We start from the raw sequence: 22,846 nt of genomic DNA on the forward strand, positions 1-22,846 counted from the left end.
CTAGTCAGCCCAGTGGTCAGCGAGCGGTTTTAATTGTTAAGTAGCCGCTAAAATCTCTCATGTGAATTTCCAGAGGCCAGAGGGTAGAGAAAAGAGAAAACGACAGAGTGACACACACATGCGGTGCTTGCTTCCCCGGTCCTGGGACCCAGGGAGGAAGGCAGCATGTGCTGCCCAAGATGGGTCCCCTGCCAGTGGGGATGCTGTTCCTAAATTAGTAAACGTACAGCGTTATGGGCCACGTTGAGTCCTGGTTCAAACCCAGCCCACCTCCAGTCCCTCGGAAGGTGATGGTGTTTGGAGGTAAAGTCTTTAAACAAGTGAATAGGTTAAAACGAGGCCATTAGCTCCTTAGTTGCTAATCCAGGACAACTGGTGTCCTCATAAGAGGAGGAAATTCGAACACAGGCAGAGGTACCAAGGGTGCACAAACAGAAAGACCACGTGAAGGCACAGAGAAGACAGCTGTCATCTGCAGGCCAAGGAGAAGGGCCTCAAAAGAGACCAACCCTACCACATCTTGATCTTGGACTTGCAGCCTCCAGAGCTGTGAGACCGTGGATTTCTGTTTAAACCGCCGGGTGTGCAGTGGCTTGTAATGGTGGCCTGGGCACATTAATACACAGTGTTGAGACTAAAGCAAATTTTTTTTAAATTTTTTAAAAATGTTTTTATTTATTTTTGAAGGAGAGAGAGAGAGAACATGAGCAGGGAAGGGGCAGACAGCTAGGGAGACACAGAATCCGAAGCAGGCTCCAGGCTCCGAGCTGTCAGCACAGAGCCCAACGCGGGGCTCGAACTCACAGACTGTGAGATCGTAACCTGAGCCGAAGTCGGACGCTCAACCGACTGAGCCACCCAGGCGCCCCAAAAGCAAATATAGTGTCCTATCTTAGAAGGCATCTGTCAGGATTCCTTTTTTTTTTTTTTTCCCTTTTCCTCCTTCTCTCACCAGTTTGGGAGTGGAGCCCTGCTCATGTGCTGGGCTCCCCGCCCCCCAACCCCCTGCCCAGGCCAGCACCTCCTGGTGGGGGCTCCTGTGGAGGGAGGAGAGGGCACCTTTCAAGTCCTGTCTTGCTGGCAGAGTGACTCTGCTCGGACAGCTTCCAGCAAAATGAACTGTGTGGAGGGCACAGGTGTGAATAAATACTCGTTATCACAGGAGAACATAAGTAGGGGGAGATCCACTTTTTGAGAAAACTTACTCCTTAAAGAAAATAGTGATACTCCTAAACATGAGTTGCAAAACGGGTAAATAAAGCATGTGGGAGTTGTCTGTGACCTGGGCAGTAAGTGGTAAACTATTAATAGTGGGAAGGGTCAGAACCACCCCGACACGGTGCCGGTGTCAGTTGGACTGTGACTAGTAATGGGAGGAAAATCTTTGCCAGATAAGAGCATAAAATTGTCGAAGGAATGCTGCTTTTATAATCTTCCTTGTTTGACCCTGAAAGCATGTTTCTTCTGGTAACCAGTAGACGAATTGTGGATTTCTCTCTCCGTCTTCCCTCCTTTTCTCCGGCCCCTCAGTTGCCATCTTTCTGACTCCACCCCCTCCCCCTTCTGAGTGAGTGCCAGGCTCTCTGTCCTGGGCCCTGGAGTCATTGCCGGAGTGTCCAGTCCTGGTCACTGACCCCGTTGAGCTTGCAGTCTCGCGGGGAGGACGTTTGGGCATTTAAAATACACGGTGTGATAAACCCTGCGGTGGACCGAACAGCGTGCTGGGGGCTCCAGAGGCGGGCACTCTAACCTGTGGGGCCTTGGGGCGGTTTCCAAGTTGAGAGCTGAGTGGTGACGATGAACCAGTGGAGGGAGGCCGTCCGTGCTGTCAGTGCGGGAGCTTCCCGGTCCGGGAGAATGTGAATTTGCAGACTCCAAAGGGGCAGAGGGCCTGCCTGGAAGGACTGTGAGAGGCTCATGGCGGATGAAACGAGATGCAGGGAGGGAGTTAGAGGTGATGAGAGCCCGGTGTGGAGGGCAGGTGGTCGCCGACCATGAGTGATATTGGGGCCTCTTAAGGAGTTTGGACGGCAGGCTAAAGAAAACTGGGAAAACCCAGTACAAAATTCAAGAATGTAAAGGGATGTAAGGGCGCCTCCTCATCCCCCAGCCACCCGGTTTCCTTCCCTGTTGGTGACCACTGTTCCCCAGGGGTAGCATTGTGTACACGCTGTTCTGAGCTGTTGGTTTTTGTTTTTTTCTTGTTTTCATTCAAACGTGCATCATAGAATTGGTTTTGAATTGTATTCCCCCCTCCCCACCCCGACTCAAATTCATATGTTGACATCCTAACCCCCCGTTACCTCAGTGTGACCCTGTTTGGGGATCGGGCTTTTACAGAGGTAATCGAGTTAAAATTAGGTTATTAGGCCCTAATCCCACACGACCGCGTCTTTATAAAGAAGGGAAATTTGGACACGGGGACGGATCCAGAGGGAAGACCATGGGAGGAGATGCAGGGGGAAGACGGCCGTCTCCCAGAAGGCAGGAGAGTGGCCGGAGCGCATCCTTCCACACAGGCCGCAGGAGGGACCAGACCTGCTGGCACCTTGATGTTGCACTTGTAGCCTCCAGGATTGGTTAAGCCCCCTAGTTTGTGATACTTTGTTACAGCAGCTCTAGCAAGCTGATACACAGGAGTACAGATTGCAAGCTGTTGTATCTAGTTCGCCCCTCTGCTTAAACTTCTTATTTTAGTGGATGTGAAGAAATTGTTTAACAAATGGAAGACTTCAGACATACAGATCTGTGCAAGACTAGACAGACATTGCCATACTGACTTCCCCAGGGCTTTCACTCAGGCTCCTGGCTGTCTTTTCCATGCTAGCCCCATTGCTTTCAGTCCCCTCGTACTGTTCCTGTTTGGAAGCAAGCTCCGGACATCTTTAACTAGGTCACTATCTGTAAAAGGTAAGGACTCCTTTTAAAAACATAATCACATTATTATTATCACTCCTAGGAGAAATGAGTCATACTTCCTTAATATGGTCAATTACCAGTGTTCACATTTCCAGTTGTCTCAAGTGTCATGATTTTTTTGAGTGTGAATCATGATTCAGATGACACCCATACAGTGCAGTTGGTTGCTACGTCTTTTCAAATCTCTTTCGGTCTCTTCGCCGTCTCCCTCAACACAGTTCTTCCTCTTTAGCGTTTCTTGTACCCTTGCTTCGCTGATTAAATTCTGGTGGTGGTATTGTGTGTATGTTCCATGATTCTCTTTATTTCCTATAAATTGGTATTTAGGTCTAGAGGGTTGGTCGGATATAGGCTGGTATTTTCCCATCAGAAGGCACATAATATCTGGTTGTTGTCTCTCTTTGCATTTAGCTATTGGTCTAAAATGTCACATTCATGAAATATTCTTTTTTTTTTTTTCTTTAACAACTATTTAAAAATGTAAACACCATTCTTACATAGCCTCAGAATGGGGAGTGGTGGTGGCCAAAGGAACCAGTCCTGGGATTAGAGGGTTTGAATTTACCTCTGGATAAGCAAACTAGTAAATAACGAGGAAATTTCTCTGTAAAAGTGTGTCAGCTAGTGCCTGAAGAAGGAATAACAAAATTAAAATATCAGCATTTTCAGTCCCTAATGGATTTGCACATATCATCACTTGTTTTTATCTGTGGACCTTAAACATTTTTTTATTTAATCCAAAAATGGATTCACAAGTAACTCTTCCGTTAATTACATGTGTGTTCAAGTTCTGATCGAGGTTCTGGGCAGGGATTTATAATAGTTGAATTAATAATCAGGTAGTCCTCCTGACTTACCTCGGAGTCATTGCCGAGAAATTGCATTCTCCAAATTACCTGTCTATAAAACAGATAATGTGTACCCACTTCTTAGAGTTTCTCAGGTTTTCTGCTTTATTAAATCAAGTACCAGATATCTATTAAAATGGTCTAAAAACTGTACAAGGATAACTCACAGAACATGCTTTAGAGATGCCAATTATTTTTTTAATCAGTGTCTTGGGGAAGCATACTACTCCAAACCTCTAATTATCCTTGTTCTCGGTTCGTGATTGGCAAAGCAGCCTAAAAGTGGGGAGACGCTCCTGTGGTTATCGATTTGCTGTAGTAGGATATCGGTTTGCTTTATGCATTTCTGAACGCTGCAGGCCCAGACTGTTGAAGGAAAGCCATCTTTCTTCGTAGTTTCCTACTACAGCAGTTGCAATCAGGAACCTTCCGGGGCTCAGTTTGTAGTTTGAACCGCTGGGGCTCGGGGATTTTAGTTGTAGGGACCCACAACCAGAATTTACTTTCTCTCCGTGGTTTGTGCAAACCCACCTCACCTTCCAGCCTGTCACAGGTTGGTTTGATTTCTTCATTTTATGGAAGTGTTTCCTTCGTTGGTATGTAGAGGTGTTTTGTTTTGTTTTGTTTTTTGTTTTTCTTTTTTTTTTTTTAGCACAATTCTTTGGACTAATTAAAAATTCAGTAAATAAAGTACTTTTTAAAAGTGGTACAGCTGCAAACATTTCCTCTTGAGCATTAGTTTGTAGAGGCCTTTCCGTGGCTCTGGTGGACACTGTGGTTGAATAAACCTCATGTAAATGGAAGAAATCTGAGTACTGGGGAGCAGACACCCCTGCAGTGTCTTAGCAGAAATAAGTACGTTATCGTTATCGAGGTAGGGCAAAACTCATACCTATTTATTTTTAGCAGGAGTCTGGCTTTTCATGCCTACCTGGTGACTCACAGAAGACAGTTTTGTGAATCAGATAATTGAGCTGGCCTTCAGGCAGTTCTGATCAAATTGTACAATAAATAGATAGTATGTGATCATAAAAAATTGTGGGTGAAAAAAGAGGAAAAAACTAATATCCACTTGGGGAGTTTGGAGGAGAGTCCCAGAAGTATGAACTTTTAATCAGCAACGATGGACTTTGGTTCACAGTACTTAGGTTAGGCTGTTTTCAAGAATTAAAAGTCAGCCTCCTTGAGGCAAAACAATGTGGTAGCCAGGGAAGCAAGGGGGACTTATTCTCACCACCCCTGAACCCAGAGTCTGGCCCTGCCGCTTTCCCACTTAGTGTTTTGGCCTTGTCATTGTCCTCATGTACGATGTGGAACAGATCGAATTCCCTCAGAGATGTTGTGACGATTGAGTGGAATTGTGTTATATTTCATCAAATCTCAGATAACGTTATGTTGGATTATGACACACCCTTATTTTTATGCCATTAAGAAACAAATGCCAGTGTAAACCAGCTTGCTTTCCTGTGCAAGATGCCCCATGTTTAGATGTGGTTGGACAAAAACTGCATGTTAAAAAAAATCAATAAGATGCAGTGTATATGAAGGTGCTTTGCTGTATAAGCCTCAGGAGTCATATTTAATCGTTATTATATGAGTCAGGGGAGTGCAACAAGGTTGTAAGAATGAATACCAGTGGGAAGCCGAGGCCCGGCGGGATGAGAGAGCAGGTAGCTGCCAGGAGAGAGAGAGGAAGTCCCCTCCTTCCAGGTCGCCGTTCACAGAGAGCTGGCTCTCGGGGTCCACCCCGCACTTAGCTGTCCACACGCGCACAGGTGTCTGGTTAGGGAGTTCTTGCCCTCTGTGACACTGGACTTCGAGAGGAATCTCCGAGTTACTTTCTGTGTCTGAAGTGTGGATTTTCCTCTTTTAGATTTTTGTTGGTTTAGAACTTGCAGATCCTTAGCAACCTTTGGTTAACTGTTATTTTTAAGTGCAGACTTGAGCAAAGCTTCAGCCAGCCTGAGCCCCACGTGGAACAATGTGGGTTTCAGCCTTGTCCCTTCACAGAGGGACCTCTTGTTATTGGCAAGGCATTGGGTTCTGTGTGCAGTTGATTTCGGACTCCTCTGCTCTTCGCCGAGGTCATTTTTATATTCAAGAACGTGTTTTGCTCACATAGGAGTTTGGGTTAGTTTTTGTTTTCTTCAGGTACTCCAGGTTCACTTCAGGAAAATGGTGACATTGTTCCTTAACTTGTGTCCCTGCTTTCCCCTCGGTGCACTGGGACATTGAACTTATGTGTCGTATGTCAGTTATATCTCCAAAAAGTAGGTGGAGCGGGGGTAGTTTATTTCTTATTCAAACACCACTGGGCAAAAGAAGAGCTTCAGAATAGCTCTGGTTGAATAGGATGTTTTCCAGATAATTCTTGGCTGAAAGTAAAGTTGCATTTTGTTTTGTTTTGAAAAACACTCCTTTCAAGATGTAAAAGTCATTCTACGCTGGAATTCCCCCCCCCCCCCCATGCAAAAAACAGGCCCCAGGCTGTAGTTTGCAGACCTCTGCTCTAGTAGAAAGCTCTTATTATGACCAAGCCTCCTTGGAGAAGTGGCTGATTCTAAAGCTGGAGAGTAGGGAAAATAGAAGAAAAGCCTGGAGCTTTCCATGAGGAGATGTTGGAGAAAAGATGGGGCATGTCCAAAAGACCCGGTAGTCAACTTGAAAAAGCTGCCAGGGGCCAAAGCTGCAATGTTTCAAGCTATAAAATAATGTTAATGATGGATTATAACCCAAAGAATAGAAAATAAATATCTGTGAGTCCGTAACTAAATAAAGGACCAGACAAATAATTAAGGGAGAAGAGACAGATCTTCCTTATGGAAGAATCCCACGTAGTAAATGTAGAAGGAATGAGGGCCATAGACGATCACCCATTAGAACATTGTAGTGGTGATTGCTGCAGGTTAAGACGCAATGGCAAATGTGAAAATGAGTGTGTAAAACTTCAGGGAGACACAGGATATTTGCACAGCCTCAAAGTGTCTCCCAAATATTAATTACCTTGGTAGTGGTGACATATGTCTGTAGATTCTATAGTGTTCCTCCCTTCAAGGAGCGCAGCTTAAATCCTCTTCTCTGTGAGTGTGCCGTGGACTTTGTGACCCACTTTTAAGGAATATGTAAAGGGGGAAAGTGGTAACTTCTCAGTGGTGACACCTGGCAGAAGCCACCTGGGCCAAGTGGCTTGATGAGGGTTCATGTCACTGGGAGGAAGTTGTGCCAGTGCTGTGTGCTCGTGACGTGATGTGACAAGAAGGGCGGTTTGCCCTGTGATATTCTAGATTCTTCCCACGTATCCGTGACCTCAGTCTAGTCAGTCCGGCGGAAGGGATCAGGCCACCCAGACTGAGGAACATTGTACAAAATGCTGACCGACGCTCTTCCCTGGTGTCCAGGCTGTGACCCCCGGGGGAAGACTGAGGAACCACGGAGGGGGTGAGATGAGTAAGCACAACCCTGGGAGCCTGGGCTGGAGCCTGGAAAAAAAGAGGAAACGGCGGAAGCTGTGAAACGCTCCGTGAAACCCGGATGAAGCTGAAAGTTCAGTTAGTAGTATGGCCCCAGGTTACCGGCTTCGCTTTGGTGACTGCTGTGGGGCACAAGGTGTTGATGTCCGTGGAAGCTGGGTGAAGGGTGTGTGGTGGGGCTCAGAGGGTCTCTGCAGCTCTTCCGTAAATCTAAGGTTATTTCCATATTCAGTTGTTTTTTTTTGTTTTTTAAAACCCTGACTCCTTATCCTGGATTGATCATCTGCCTTATCTTGAGCATCTAGGCATTATTTTATTAACTCTTGGTCCCATTTATATTGGGTGGAAGATACGTAAAGTTGATTTGCAAAGTAAAGTTGCAAAGTAAAGTTTGCAAAGTACAGTTGATCTTGGAATGTCCGTCTTGTTAATATTAGTTATTTCTCTTTCCAGGGGAGGCACCTGCTGCAGAAGTTTCCTCCTCTTTTGTGATCCTGTCTGTGTGCAGTTTAATGATATTAATAGTGTTAGTTGCAAACTGTGTATCCTGCTGTAAGGACCCGGAAATAGACTTCAAGGTGAGCACAGATGGTGGGGACATTTAAAAATCATCCTCTGATGCGTTGATCATTGGAGTCCCTTGGGCGCAGGGGCTGGCCAATTTTTTCTGTAAGGGCTGTGTAGTAAATATATCCTGCCATTGTAAATAGTAAATACTGTGGACCATACGGCCTCTGTCAAGGCTCCTCAGCTCTCAGCTCTGCCATTGTAGCGCTACATTGATACAGATATGAAAGGTGAAACCAAATGGTTGTGGCTGTGTGCCAGTAAAACTTTATTTACAAAAGTAAGTGGTTTGGATTTGGTCCAGCAGCTGTAGTTTGCTGACCCTGCTTTAGAGCATCATTGACAATAACCACTTGCCTGTTTAATTTTCGCTAGGTGAGGAATAAAGTATGATTGAATTCACTAGCTATAAAGCCTATAAGGAAGAGCAGGCTGATTTTTTTTTTCCCCCTGAACTTTAGCATGCTGGTGAGTTTGTGGTGGTTAAAATTATTGAGGCCAAAGGACGCCCCAGTGTGTTTTGTGTATGAGAAACCGCATCTTTCATTTTACCTGAACCCTCGAGTTCTTTGAGGGGAAGAAAGAAGAATCCTACCTATTAGAAATTCTGGTGGGGGGTGTGTGTGTGTGGCGGGGGGTGGGGAGACACTATAGAAGGGCTGGTGTAGTAGCTGCAGATGGGTAGAATCTGCCAGAAACCAGCTGGGATATCCTGCTCTGGAACTTACCACGTGCCTGCTGGTGTACATTAGGGCCTGGGGAATACTTGATAAAGAGGAAGACTTGAGAAACAAAAGGAATGCATGAGAGAAAATGATCTTTCTGTGGAGCCCTGCTGGTTGTCCTGGAGCTGTCCCCAGGGGCCCTGAGGGCCACTGGTTCAAATTGGGGGGGGCAGGGCTGTCTTCTAGCTAAAACTTTCCTGCTAGTGGACGCATCAGCCTTATTTCTAGAGCCTCACCCCTGTTTCTGTGTTTTCTTTACCTTGAGTCTGGTGGCAGCCCCGAGAGAGGAGGAGACGTGTTATCCTTTTGGCTTGATGCTAACATTACACACCAGGAAGGCTGCAGGAAAAGACTAGCACGGTCCATTTTTCTTAGAAGATTCTACCCCAAACGTGTGGGCTTAAGTAATCCACAGCTTTAGCCCCCAGGTCCTGGAATCACTATAGACACCTCCGTGGGAACTTGCCGACTACCACATGGTTGGGGGCGGGGGTGCACAGTGGTGGGCAGAGAACCTGTCCCTTGACCATCATTCTTGCCGAGGGACTGTGTACAGACGCCTTGTCTTTTGGGGACAAAGATAAAGTCTGATCAGTGTTGCTGAAACTAAAATCCAGTTACTCTCACGTGTCACAATGCCTCATTCTTGCCTTAGATTTTTCTGACCCAACTGGGTCTCACTGTTGACCCAGGGAGTTCATTATGATGTAGATTCTGCAAAGCAGTGTTTTTATCCGCTTCCCCAGGTGGTTCTGGTACAGGCGGCCCTGGGACCACAGTGTGTACAGGATCCTCTCCAGCTGTGTAAGCCGACTGAAGACAAGTGTCCACGCCTTTAGATTTAGAACTGCAGCGTTAGAGACCTTCGACCCTTGGAAGTCACGCTACAGGCCAGGAGGCTACTGCCTGATAAAGGAAGCGACTTCCTGAGTGCATCTGGGCAGCTGCTGGCATAACTAGAAAAGCGACCCAGTCTTCTCACCAGCCCCATTTTTATTATTATGCTGTTTTACCTCTCTGCGTCTCTAGAATCATCGGCTACCTAATGGTCCATCATGCTGCTGCCAGACTTTTGAGTGGCATTGTTTTTAAGTAGATGCGATGGGTAAAAAGTCTTTTTTAACGAGAGAAGCTTTTGGAATGTCCAGAGGGGAAATTGAGCAAAGCTCTTCCATTGAGAGGTGCCTCAGAGATTGAAGTTTCAGCACCTCGCTGGTCCTACGCCCTCCCGTTAAAAACAGCGGTAATGTCCTAATGCATTTGACAGCATAGGTGACATATGTGAGAATAGTGTCCTCCCACACGCGTGTGAGGTCCTACATGTCCCATCAGACAGATCGACCCTTGTAACTTCCCGGGGCTTAGTGGGGGTAGCAAGGGGAGGTGGCAGAAAAGGAAAAGGAGGGGCGCCTGGGTGGCGCAGTCGGTTAAGCGTCCGACTTCAGCCAGGTCACGATCTCGCGGTCCGTGAGTTCGAGCCCCGCGTCAGGCTCTGGGCTGATGGCTCGGAGCCTGGAGCCTGTGTCCGATTCTGTGTCTCCCTCTCTCTCTGCCCCTCCCCCGTTCATGCTCTGTCTCTCTCTGTCCCAAAAATAAATAAAAAACGTTGAAAAAAAAATTTAAAAAAAAAAAAAGAAAAGGAAAAGGAAAAGAAGGATATTCTCTAGAGGAAAGGACAACGGTCTTGTTCACAGATTATTCTCAGCTTCTGTTACGGTGCTTGGTGGGGTGATATTCATTAATTATCTGAGTGAGTGAATGACCTTGATTGTCATCCGTATGAACGTGGAATTAACATGGACACCAGGGTGGACTGAGCTCACTGGAATGATAAGAGCAAGAGTCAGGACAGCTCTCTGCTGACTGAGTCACTGAAAAGATTCTCACACCTGTATGGGCGCAGCCTCGGTTTTAAAGTCGCCATCTTCAGAAAACCAGACGTCCTTAGTGTGTTGAAGGTACTTATGTGCTACACAGTGTCATACTGACCGTCGTTCACGTCCTGATGGTTTTTCTACACAGCTTAGTAATTTTCCCATCGTTACTCTTTGCAGAGAAACAGGACTTCCTCAAAAATACCGTTTTTGGGTCTTTAACTGTCCTTATTTTGATTGAAATCATAGCAGAATACAATTCTAATGCAATTAGAAATGAGCATGTAGTTTTATAATAAAATGAATCTGTTTTGATTCCGTGTGCAAAGGGATCTGTGAAAATGAATAATAAAGAAAAAAGAATAGCCTAAGCTCTGGTAACTTAAAAGCAAAATTTCAAACCAGAAGAGTGTTTCCACTTGAAGTTCCGTGGTCATTTTAGACAATTTTGCATTTAACTTCAAGCTTTCAGTTGGAAAAGTTTAATACAAAGTATGTATAACTTATTAAACCTTATTTATTCTGCCGTTTGGTGTTGGAGTGCACAATTACATATGCTTTTTACTCAAGTAGGTGCAAATTGGGGGAAAAAACCCAAGGCGGCATGTTTCAAACGAGTGAGTGAGTCAATGTTCTCATGTCCGATGTCAGCATATGTATTCTTAATATTTGTTCTCACGTTGGTTTATATAAGATATAACATTGATCGTCTCTTATTTTAGGAATTTGAAGATAACTTTGATGATGAGATAGATTTCACACCACCAGCAGAAGACACTCCGTCTGTCCAGTCCCCAGCAGAAGTTTTCACACTTTCAGTACCAAATATCTCACTACCAGCTCCGTCGCGGCTCCAGCCTTCCGTAGGTAAGGCCTTGCATCCGGCGTCATGTTTTCAAAATACTTGGGTCGCCTGTCTCGTCTGCTTGCTTATTTCTTTTTCTGCTCTCTGGGGAAGCTGAATTGTATGTAGTGGTCGGGCCCACTGCATGCCTGCGCAAGCTGAGTCCTTTCCTTTTGGGCCCTAGATCTGGTGTAAGAATAAACTGGTCGCCTCCGATCATTGAAGTGGAACTCTCACGCGGAGCTCCTGGCCTTCCCTTGGGTAGAGAGGCTTCTCTGCTAGTTCTTGACGCAGCTTGCCTTGCTGAGTAGAATGCTGCCGTCTTTCCGGGGATGTCCTGTGTTTGGGGAGGAGGGGGTTATTTGGATATGTTAATTGGATTGATTTTTCATCCTAAGATAGAGGTTTGGTTAGCGATCGATTGACTTCTTGTTGTAGAACAGAAATACTAGCAATTCAAGAGTCGGGGATTTCTGAGACCACTTGGGAGAGGCTCTTCTCTCTGTGAGGGGCCATTCCTGCCCCTCGTGGTGCTGCGCCCAGTGGTGTGGGCGTGGGGCCGTGCGCACCCCGCAGTGGATTGTGCTGCTGGAGGCATGCGTGACTGAAGGGGAAAGTCAGGTGAAACATGACACAGCCGGTGCATTTCATATGAAACATTTGTAAAGTTGGTAAATTTTAGTATTGGTGGTTTTTGCAACACTGAAAAGGTAACACGTAGTATCTACCTTTAATTTTTGTAAATAATAATACCCTTGCTTTGACCAAAATAGTGAAATTTAAAAGTAAAATAGTAAAATTTAAAAGGATTGGGATATCCTGGGGATAACCTAAGTAACCTAAGTGCACGTATCCGTAGATGGAAAGATTTTCTCCTATCTTTGCTTACTCGATAATAGGCTTTCCTTTACACGTAAGGGAAGCCCTGAGAGAATTCTCTAGGGCCTTTACCATCCTGGAGTCTTAACACCCATGAATCGATTTCAAGTAATAGAATCTTAGATCAGTGTACATAGAAAGGGGATTCTTCGGACACTTGGAACCGGGCGATGGGGAAGGGTAGGGGTGAGGCTGACCGTGGAGACAACTGGCGCTGGGAACTTGGACGCCATCGCGCCTCTCGTCCATCTTTCACTTCTCTCCTCTGTGTGTGTCGGCTTAGATCCCGCACACCGGCTTCTTTCGCCAGCTCGGAGCGTGGCTGCTGCCACTGCCGGGTTCGTGTCCTTGTAGCTTTACTACCAGAAGAAAGGAGCTTCCCTCTCCTCGGAAAACGCTCCGGAGAGGCATCCCGGTTGGCTTCCCCCAAGTCTGATGATGTTGACCCCTCACTGTGGGCAAGAAGGCGCGGCAGAGAAGAGCCTCACGCCTTCTGTCCGAGGCATAGTGGGGATGGACCAGAGCCCTGTAGTGAACACAGCGGAAGTGGTAGTGACCTGTACAGCCATCCTCATTATGTTCATACACCTTTCTATGTTTCTGAAGCCCTCTATTCTAAATTCCTTCTTTTTTTTTTTTTTCAAGTTTATTTATTTTGAGAGAGTGGGAGAGACTGTGCAAACGGGGGAGGGGCAGAGAGAGACGGAGACCTAGAATCCCAAGCAGCCTCCACACTGTCAGCAGGAGCCTGATGTGGGGCTTGAACTCATGAACCGCGAGATCATGACCTGAGCCGAAATTAAGAGTTGAATGTTTTAATTGACTGAGTCGCCCAGGCGCCCCTAAATTCCTTCTTAATAGGAAGAAATTACTTTTGATTTCTCTGCATAGAGACTATTCTGCGTAGAATAGTCACAGAATATTTTTATGATCTTGGGATATAAGAGGCCTAGCCAAGCTTGGCACCAAATGCAGAAACCATAAAGGAAAATATTGACAAATTTGATTCATAAAATGGAATATTCTGTATGGTAGAAGACACCATAAACAAATTTGACAAAGTAGCCAGAATATTTGTAAGCTACAAAAAATGTCTAAAAAAGCCCTGTTATATATTAATATATATTAAGATTACAAACAAATGTATAAGACGACGACTAACAGTTCAATAGGCAAAAATAAGTCAAGGATGTAAAAGAAGAAGTTCATGAAAAGAAATTTAAGTGGCCAATAAAAAAGGAACTTTACTATTAATTAAAGAAATACAAACTTAAAGTAGGATGATAACAGATTGGGGCGCCTGGGTGGCGGTGGCTCAGTTGGTTAAGCGTCCACCTCTGGCTCAGGTCACGATCTCTCATTTCGTGGGTTCCAGCCCTGCGTCAGGCTCTGTGCCGACAGCTTGGAGCCTGGAGCCTGCTTCGGATTCTGTGTCTCCCTGTCTTTCTGCCCCTCCCCTGCTCCTGTTCGTGTGTTCTTGCTCTCTCTCTCTCTCTCTCTTGCTCTCTCTCAAAATAAATAAACATTAAAAAAAAAAAAAGATAACAGTTCAACGAAGAGAAGAAAGGACACTGGGTGGTGACAGGGGAGGGATATGTGTGGGAAACAGGCACTTGGACACTCACTGTTAGCTGGACTGTAAATTGATAGAGACATTCTTTCCTTAGGGTGGTCTGACAGTACGTATCCAAGTGTAGAATGTGTTTACACTTGATCCCGCAGTTCCGCTCTTAAGAGCTTTTTGAGGTCAGTAGGCAAGTAAGTATCTGCAGAGGAGTTTATCGCAGCATTGTTTGGCAGTGTAAGAGTGGAAACGTTAAATGTTGGTATGGAACTCAGTAAATGATGGTAAGTCCATACGATGGAGTATTGTGTAGTCCTATAAAAGGATGAAAGGTACTGGTGATGCATTAAGTGAAAAAAGTACACCGCATATTCAAAAGCAAGTCTATTAGAAACTCTACCCTTTTTCCTTTTAAGATTTATTTTATTTTTTGAATAGATAATACAGTGATACATTTTGTTCAAAAACCAAAGTGTAAAAAGGTATATATAGTGAAAAGCCTCTAATCTTTGAACCTGACCTCAGCTTCTACCCCCAGCTTCTGTACATAACCATTCTTCTTGGTTTCTTATACCTCTTTCCGGACTTTCTTGATGTAAATATTCCCATTTACCTGCTGCCCCTCCCCCCCCCCCACTTTTTTTTTACTCATAGGTGACATCATAAAATATGCTTCTTGCTTTTTTTCCCACTTAGATAAACCTTAGAGATATTTCCATTTGCATAAAAAGAGCTTATTTATTCCTGCTTACAGGTTTATACTATTGAGGGGTGCCTGGGAGGCTCAGTCCGTTCAGTGCCTGACTTCAGTTCAGGTCATTGATCTCACGGTTTGTGAGTTCGAGCCCCACAACAGGTTCTTTGCTGTCAGCACAGAGCCCCCTTCGGATTCTCTCTCCTCCTCTCTCTCTGCCCTTCCCCTGCTCGTTCTCTGTCTCTCAAAATAAATAAACTTAAAAAAAGTCTGTACTATTGAAATTGTATGGACCAAACACAGTTTATTTAACCAGTCTCCTAGTGATGGATATTTCGGTTGTTTCTAATCTTATGCCATTAAAAACAAAGGTTTCACCTATGTTGGTCTGCACACTGATGTTGGGCTAGTGTATTTGTAGAATAAACTTTCAAAAGTGGCCGAAGAGTGCATGTGTTTGTAATTTTGAGGGCTGTTGCCAGCTCCCCCTCCACAAGGAGTTGTGCTCATTTATGTTCCTGCTTGTGGGTTTCACTTGGTCTATGCTGTTGCTGAAGCTCAGGTGGTATCAGTTCAAGTTAGACTGTTGTAAATTTAGGGTGAGAACTGTAATCTCCATGGTAACCACTAAGAAAATAACTAGTAAATATGGAAACAGAAAATGAAAAAATCAAAATGTATACCAAAAATTAAATATACACAGAAAAGAATTTTTTGATGTTTCCTGATTTTAATATAGCCAAATTTAACAGCCTTTTAAGCTGGAAATTTTGCAGTCTCTTTCTTTTTTTAACTTCTAAATTTTTTTTTTTTTTTTTTTTGAGTTAGAGCTTTTTATGTCTTAAGAAATCTTTTTCCATGCTGTGGTCAAAACGATACTTAACTACTTTTTTTTCTACAATGTTGTAAGGTTTTGCTTTGACAGTTAATTTAAATCCATAGCCCATCCTGAATTGATTTTTGGGTATGGTGTTAGGGAATCCATGAGGTGGTTTGTTTGTTTGTTTGTTTGTTTTTACAGATTACTGTGTTTTTCTCAGCTTCATTCACTGAGTGGCTCTCCCGTTCCTCCCTGCTTTTTAGTTCCATATGTGTATGGGTCTATTGTGGACTTTCTGTTCTATTTCACTAATCTGTCAACTCCTTGTTCTAGTACCACACTGTTGTAATTATAATAGCTTCGTAATAAATGATGTGATTTGCACATTTCGCTCCCTGTAGGTTTTTCACTCTTTCAATAGTGTCCTTTGATAGACAGAAGGTTTCAATTTTGATGAAGTCCAGTTGATCTTTTTTTTTCTTTTGTTGCTTGTGCTTTTGTGTCATCCTTAAGAAATCTTTGTCAAACTCACGATCATGAAGATTTACACCAGTGTTATCGTCTATGACTTCTATAGTTTTAGCTTTGAAATTTGCATTAATATTTGCATATGGTGTGAGGTGAGTGAAGGTCCAGGTTCATTCTTTTGCAGGCGGACAGCTAACTGCCCCAGCAGTAAGTTTGGAAGAGACTTTTCTTCCCCCATTGAATTGTCTTGGGACCTTGTTGAAAGTCAGTTTATCACATTTGTGTGGGTTTATCTGGGGACTCTTGATTAATCCCATCGGTCTGTGGTCTAGTCTAGCCTTATGCCGGTACCATACTGTTTTGATTATCGTAGCTTTGCGGTAAGTTTTGGAATTGAGAAGTTTGTGAGTCTTCCAACTTTATTTTTGTTTTTCGGGATTGTTTTGGCTATTCAGAGTCCCTTGCAATTCCATATGAATTTTAGGATCAGTTTTTCCATTTCTGCAAAACAGACGATTGGGATTTGTATGTGCATGTGCGTACCATTTCGATTCCCTTCTCATTCCCTTTTGTTTATATTTTGTAGATATTGGGGATTACAGTTATCTTAAATGTATAATAATTGTATTTCATCTGATACCAACTTAACTTTGATACCATTTAAAAACTCTGCAACGCAGTCCCGTCATTTTATGTTATCACAAATTACATCTGCATACGTTGTGTGTCCGCTAACATAGATTTATAATTTTTTATGTGTTCATCTTTTAAATCATGTAGGAAATACAAAGAGGCTATGTACACGAAAAATACAACAATGCTGGCTTTTATATTTACCAGCGATTTTTATTTGTTCTTATGTCTTCCAGTTACACTTCAGCATCTTTCTGTTTTCGCCTGAAGGACTCCCTTTAACCTTCTTGTTAGGTATAGTGGCAGCAGTCTCCCTAAACTTGTGTTTATCTGGAGATGTCTCAATTTCTCCTTCATTTTGAAAGGCCACTTTTCCAGGTGTAGAACTCTTGGTTAATGGTTTTTCTCCTTTGGCTCTTTATATGCGTCATCCCGCTGCCTTCTGGCCTCCATGGTTTCTGATGAGAAATCAGTTGTCCATCTTATTGAAGATCATTTGTATGTGATGAGTTGGTCCCTTTTGCTGCTTTCAAGGTTCTCCGTCTTTGCATTCCACAGTTTGATTATGATGCATCTCAGTGTGGGTTTCCTTGAGTTTGTCTTAGTTGGACTTTGTTGAACTTGTTGGATGTGTAGATTCATGCCTTTTATCAGATTGGGACATTTTTAACCACCGCATCTTCAAATATCCTTTCTGACCCCTTTCCCCTCTTTTCCTGGGACTCTCGTTATGTGTGTGGATTGGTCCACTTGGTGTTGCATAAGTCCCTTAGCCTTTGTTCATCGATATTTTTTTTCATTCTTTTTTCTTTCCACCTCTCAGCCTGGATAGTTTTATTTGAACTCTAAGTTCACTGATTCTTCTGTCTGCTAACATCTGTCGTGGAACCCCTCTAGTGAATTTTTTTGTTTCAGTTATTACACTTTTCAGCTCCAGATTTATATATGGCTCCTTTTACTAATTTGTATCTCTGTTAATCTTCACTTACCAGAACATCGTTCTCCTGGTTTCCTTTAGTTCTTTGTCCATGATTTCCTTTAGCTCTTTGAGCATGTTTAAGACAACTGATTTAAAGTCTTGTCTAGTAAGGCCACCATCTGTTTTCTCAGGGGCACTTTCTTTTACATTTCCTTTGTACATGTGGGTGGGCTATACTTTGTTTCTTTGCATGTTTTGTACTTTTCTTGTTGAAAATTGGACATGTTGAATGATATGAATGTGCACAGAAGAAGAAAGAAAAGAAAGGAAAAAAGTATTCTGTGGGCCTTTGCCGATTAGCTCTGTATTGGGACACTCCTTACCCAGGCCACTTATAGCTCTGCTGGAGTCCTCACGTCCTGCCTTTGCGGGGCAGAGAGCCTAGCCAGAGGTGAAAGTTATATTCTTGTCCAGTCTTTTGTGGGCGTGCCCTTCCCTGAACGTGAAGGTGGCTCTCAAGCTTTCTTCATATGTTGCAATAGCTTTTCAAAGACCTCCCCCTCTCACCCCCCGCAAATCTCACTCCTCAGCTTTTCTGCTAAAGCTTTCAGTGTGTCTGTTGTTTGCCTCAGTTGTTATGTGTTTTTTTTTTTTTTTTTGCCCCAGGTGGAAGTGTCTTGTCCATTTGGCTTTCACTGTTTTTGAGGAACTCTCCATCCTGATAGAGTTCTGAGTTTGTGAAACCAAGGGAAGCCGCTTGAGGCAGTCCTTGAGGGAAACCTCTGGTGAAAAGAAACACAGTGCCTGGGGAATGATAAGGTCCACTGTGCTCTCACTGGAACATGTGTTGTCATTAAGACCGCTGTTGGGTGGGGTTCTGATAAATTAAAAGACACAAAGAGGGGCACCTGGGTGGCTCAGTCGGTTAAGCGTCCGACTTCGGCTCAGGTCATGATCTCGCGGTCCGTGAGTTCGAGCCCCACGTCGGGCTCTGTGCTGACAGCTCAGAGCCCGGAGCCTGTTTCAGATTCTGTGTCTCCCTCTCTCTGACCCTCCCCCGTTCATGCTCTGTCTCTCTCTGTCTCAAAAATAAATAAACGTTAAAAAAAATTTAAAAAAAAATCTAAAAAAAAAAAAGACACAAAGAAATTCTACCCTGTTTCAGTGGCCTTTCTCCTGGTTTGATTTGGCTGTTATAAATCTTTGTCTTCCAGAATCCTGATAAAGTTGACATTTATGTTTTTTTTTTCCTCTATTTAATTTTTTAATTTACATCCAAGTTAGTTAGCATATAGTGCAACAGTGATTTCAGGAGTAGATTCCTTAGTGCCCCTTACCCATTTAGCCCATCCCTCCTCCCGCAACCCCTCCAGTAACTCTCAGTTTATTCTCCATATTTATGAGTCTCTTCTGTTTTGTCCCCCTCCCTGTTTTTATATTATTTTTGTTTCCCTTCCCTTATGTTCATCCGTTTTGTCTCTTAAAGTCCTCATATGAGTGAAGTCATGTGATTTTTGTCTTTCTCTGACTGATTTCACTTAGCAGAATACCCTCTGGTTCCGTGCACGGACACTGACGGTTTTTGACAAGATACTCACTTCTACCCTGGAACTAAGGACTAAGTAAAAGCCAGTGGAATGGTGATCAGTAGTTAGAGGAGAGTAGGTTAGATCAGAAAACACAGTGTCTGGGTGTGTGGGTGGCTCCATCGGTTAAGCATCCACTCTTGATTTCAGCTGAGGTCACGATCTTGTGGTTCGTGAGTTCAAGCCCCACGTTGGGCTCTGCACTGACAGTGTGGAGCCTGCTTGGGATTCTCCCTCTCTCTGCCCCTCCTCTGCTCACGTGGATGTTCTCTCTCTCTCTTTCTTTCAAACAAACAAAAAAACAGTGCAAAGCATTTAAGAATCAGTAGGAAACTCATTCAAAAAAATATTGTCAGTCTTAAAACTTGAAACCATTTTGGCAGTATTGGTTTGAAAGTGATTATATATATATGTATATATATGTATATGTACATGTATATGTATATATGTATGTATGAATTTATATCTACCTTTATTTTCTACCTTTGTGCTGACAAGCTGTAACTTTATGTTCATGTTTATACTTTAGATTTTGTATTTAATATTTATTGTATGTCAGTTAAATGTCCCTATTTAGTTTTTATGTTCTTTTTCCTACAGAAGGTTTGAAGTCCCAAGTTGCCCGCCACAGTCTGAACTATATACAGGAAATTGGAAATGGCTGGTTTGGAAAGGTAAGATGTTCACATTTACTTTTTTTCCTTCCTAGTGCTAGTGTTTAGAATTTGAAGCTAATTAAGAATTGTTCTGTGTGACATTCCACATTCTCTTTGGATGCTGTGGTACGGATTGATTCTCCTCATTATGCCTGAACCACCCCACCCCCGCCCCAGAAAGAGGGGTTTCGGCGTTTCCAGGTGGATACGTTTTTCCAAGAAGGCCTTTTATTTATATAGCAGATGCTTTTCTCATTGTTGGTGCAAGAACAGTAAACAGGGAAAAGAGACTGGAATTTTGGAAGCTTTTTATCCTCCTCAAGTTAAATTATTATTTTATTTATTTATTATTTATTTTTATATTTTTATTATTTTTTTCATTCTTCTCCCCTTCTCCCTCCCTCCCTCCCTCCCTTGTGGTACTGAAACCACTTTAGAATTCTTGATGCATCGTAGTATTGTAATGAAAACCACGACAAAGAACTGTTCTCTTTCTCCTGGCCTGTCAAGGGATGAATGGTAACAGTGCTTTGTTGATCCTTTTACCACGGGGTATTCAGAAGGAGTAATTTTATTACAACAGCTAGTTCCGTGATGTAGCTAGCAGTCATTCTGGGTAAAAGGTTCCTAACTGAGCAGCGATTGCATCGTAAGCAGGGTGGTCAAGACAAGATGTATGTGCTCAGTGGTCAGCCGTGTTACGCACCTTGCTTTCCATTCAGAGTTGTTTGTCAGCCCTGTATCTCTGATGTCATGCAGCCTTTATTAGTCACTGAATCTTCTAAGCCATATAGCAAAACCTATTACCTATCACATTGTTCTCAATGTGGAGGGTACAGCGTGGGGAACGATGGGTGAAGTCCTGACCTGCGTGGAGTCTATGAATGTAGCAGCAAACGAGAGAACCCTGCCCCGACAGAGGCTAAATCTCTAGCTGCGGAGAGAGTGTATGTGTGGGAAGATCAGACAGTAAACATTCAGGAGGAGGAGACGGGCCCAGAGGGGTGTGGGGGAGCCAGGTGACGGGAGACAGCATACGCATCCAGAGACTTTTACTCAGAGTGAGGTGGGAGAGGACTCGGGCGTCTGAGACCCGAGGGATGCAGCCTGGCTTCCCTTCACAAGGACCAGGCGGGCAATTATGTTGTGGAAGGCCAAGGGGAAAGCGGGGAGATGGCTTAGAAGGCTACTGCAGTCATACGGGCGAGGTGCAGGCAGGCTTGGATGATATAGCACGGAGTGGTGACAAGTGGTGCGAGTCGAGATGGCGTTTGCGATAAGAGCGTGCGGGACTGGGGACGGATCAGATGTGGAGTCCGGGAGAGGGGGGTCAAGGATGGCTGCTGTGGCCCGGTTGGTGGGAAGCAGAGAATTGCTGTCAAGCGAAACGGAAAGATTAAGGAGAAGCAGGCGTGGAGGAGGAAGAGGTCGGGAGTTCGCTTTTGGGTAGGTTAGGTGTGCGATGGCTCGTGGGCATCCAGATGGAGAGAGGAGTAGGCAGTTGGAAATACACACCTAGAGTTCAAGGGCGAGGGTCCAGGCCAAAGATAGACATTTGGGAGAACTCAGTGTATAGCTGGAATTCAAAGGTAAGAGGCCAGATGGAATCACCGAGACCCTGAACTGGAGGGGAAAGGGAGGTAGGGGGACTGAGCCCCGAGGGTCTGGTTGGGAGGGGTCAGCGCAGTCAGGGAGAGCTGGTGACGGAGACTGAGGTAATTGGCCACTGAGAAGGAGGGGGCGCAGGATAGCAGGGTGTTCTAAGGGTCGGCGAAGAAGGAGACCCAAGAAGATAAATGGTAGTGACTGCTGCTGGCAGACTAAGAGAAGACTGGGAAAAGTGGGACTCGGCCACGTGAGGTCCGTGGTATTGTCAAAAGAGGCTGTTCGGGGGTCACGTCCTCACATGTAGGTGCAAGGGAGAAGGTGGAGACGGCTCGTGTAGACGACCCCGTTGAGGAGTTTTACCGTAAAGGGAGCAGAGACGTGGAGTACGAGCCGTTTGGGGCCGTCCCAGGGCCAAGGGAAGGTTGTTTTGGTTTGCTTTGCTTTTTATAGGCTGTGTAGCTATTTTAGCCACTTTATGCAGTAGGGGAGGAAGTGATAATGCAGGAGACAGCGAGGGGGGATGCTGTCAGAGTTCTCTTGAAACGGGAATAAAAGCAGCGTGTGGGTACACGTGCTGGTATAAAATGGGGAAGTCCACTTCTGGTTACTTTATTCAATGAACAGAGGCCAGTTTGAAAGGGAGGAGTCAAAAGACACGTTGGGGGTTTGAACAGGAGGAGAGGGTGTGAAAGAGTCCTCCCGGGAAATCCATCCGGTAGGGAACGCAGCGGGAGGATGGGAATGCTGAGGACCCTCACAGATTTGAAACGAGGCCAGTCGCCGTGGTCGTGTGCGTGTTTTGTCTACATTCGGTGTTACTGTAGGCAGGTAGTTGAGTGTTAGCAGCACTGGGGTTTGGCTGAGCTCCTAGGCCTCAGCAAGAGTGGTGAAGGGGGTGGCGGTAGTGGAGGATCATGGGCCCTAAGCTGCCAGGGAGGGGAGGGGGCCCTGTGGTAGGGCAGTGGTAGAGGGCTGCTATCGTGAATGGATCTGGAGGCCAGGTTGTGCCCTTCTTGGGTTAGACGGTTGAAGTGAGCTGGAAATCAGAGGACTGGTAGAGAAGGAGAAGTTAAAATTCAAGGTTAGGGAGGCATCTGGGTGGCTTAGTCAATTGTGTCTGCCTTCAGCTCAGGTCATGATCTCACGGGTCATGAGTTCAAGCCCCATGTTGGGCTCTGTGCTTACAGCATGGAGCCTGCTTTGGATCCTATGTCCCTCTCCCTCTCTGCCCCTCCCCCACTTGTGTTCGTTCTCTCGCTGTCCCTCTCTCTTTCTCTTTCTCTGTCTCTCTCTCTCTCAAAAATAAAAACATTTAAAATTCAGGGTTTGGGACATGATCCAGTTATTAGCTAGGTCTAGACCTGTGGGAGTTTTTTGCCAAGATTGGGTCATAGAAAAGAGTATTGGAAGTGAGGTAGAAAACCTAAGAGGTCAAGATGTTGACTGAATTGTCCCTGCTGACATTGAAGACCAAGGATGATGGCAGCGGTGGTAGAGAGAGTGAGATTATCCTGATCTTTTCTGGAATTGATATCTGATCAGTGTTAGGCTTATGGTAGATGTACAGGCTAGTTATTTGAAACCAGGAATATGACTTGGTTAATTATCAGAATTTCTTATCTGTTTCTTTTTCTGCCCTTACATTCTTTAATAAACACAATACATGCTGTTCACGGTCTTATTCTCAATTTCCAGGGCATTAAAGTTAATCTACTCGATAAAATATTGAAAACTATTTCAAAAAGAAGGCTTTTAGTTTTGGCCATTCTTGA

General features: G+C 44.4%; 1 protein-coding gene across 3 annotated transcripts in view; it reads left to right on the top strand.

Annotated features, from left to right (window-relative positions):
• LMTK2 (lemur tyrosine kinase 2) overlaps nucleotides 1-22,846 on the top strand; it is a 77,234-nt gene that overhangs the window by 13,167 nt on the left and 41,221 nt on the right. Inside the window, exons 1-4 of one of the 3 annotated variants that reach the window (XM_042972430.1) lie at nucleotides 6,624-7,315; nucleotides 7,691-7,815; nucleotides 11,126-11,270; nucleotides 19,411-19,484. In XM_042972430.1, coding sequence (XP_042828364.1) covers nucleotides 7,750-7,815; nucleotides 11,126-11,270; nucleotides 19,411-19,484 — 285 coding nt within the window. In that variant the 5' untranslated portion in view covers nucleotides 6,624-7,315; nucleotides 7,691-7,749. Of the gene's footprint in view, nucleotides 1-6,623; nucleotides 7,316-7,690; nucleotides 7,816-11,125; nucleotides 11,271-19,410; nucleotides 19,485-22,846 lie in introns of those variants that run through there. The other 2 variants (XM_042972428.1, XM_042972429.1) reach the window with 2 other exon arrangements.

This window comes from Panthera tigris, chromosome E3, assembly GCF_018350195.1.
Source record: "Panthera tigris isolate Pti1 chromosome E3, P.tigris_Pti1_mat1.1, whole genome shotgun sequence".
Lineage (NCBI taxonomy): Eukaryota > Metazoa > Chordata > Mammalia > Carnivora > Felidae > Panthera > Panthera tigris.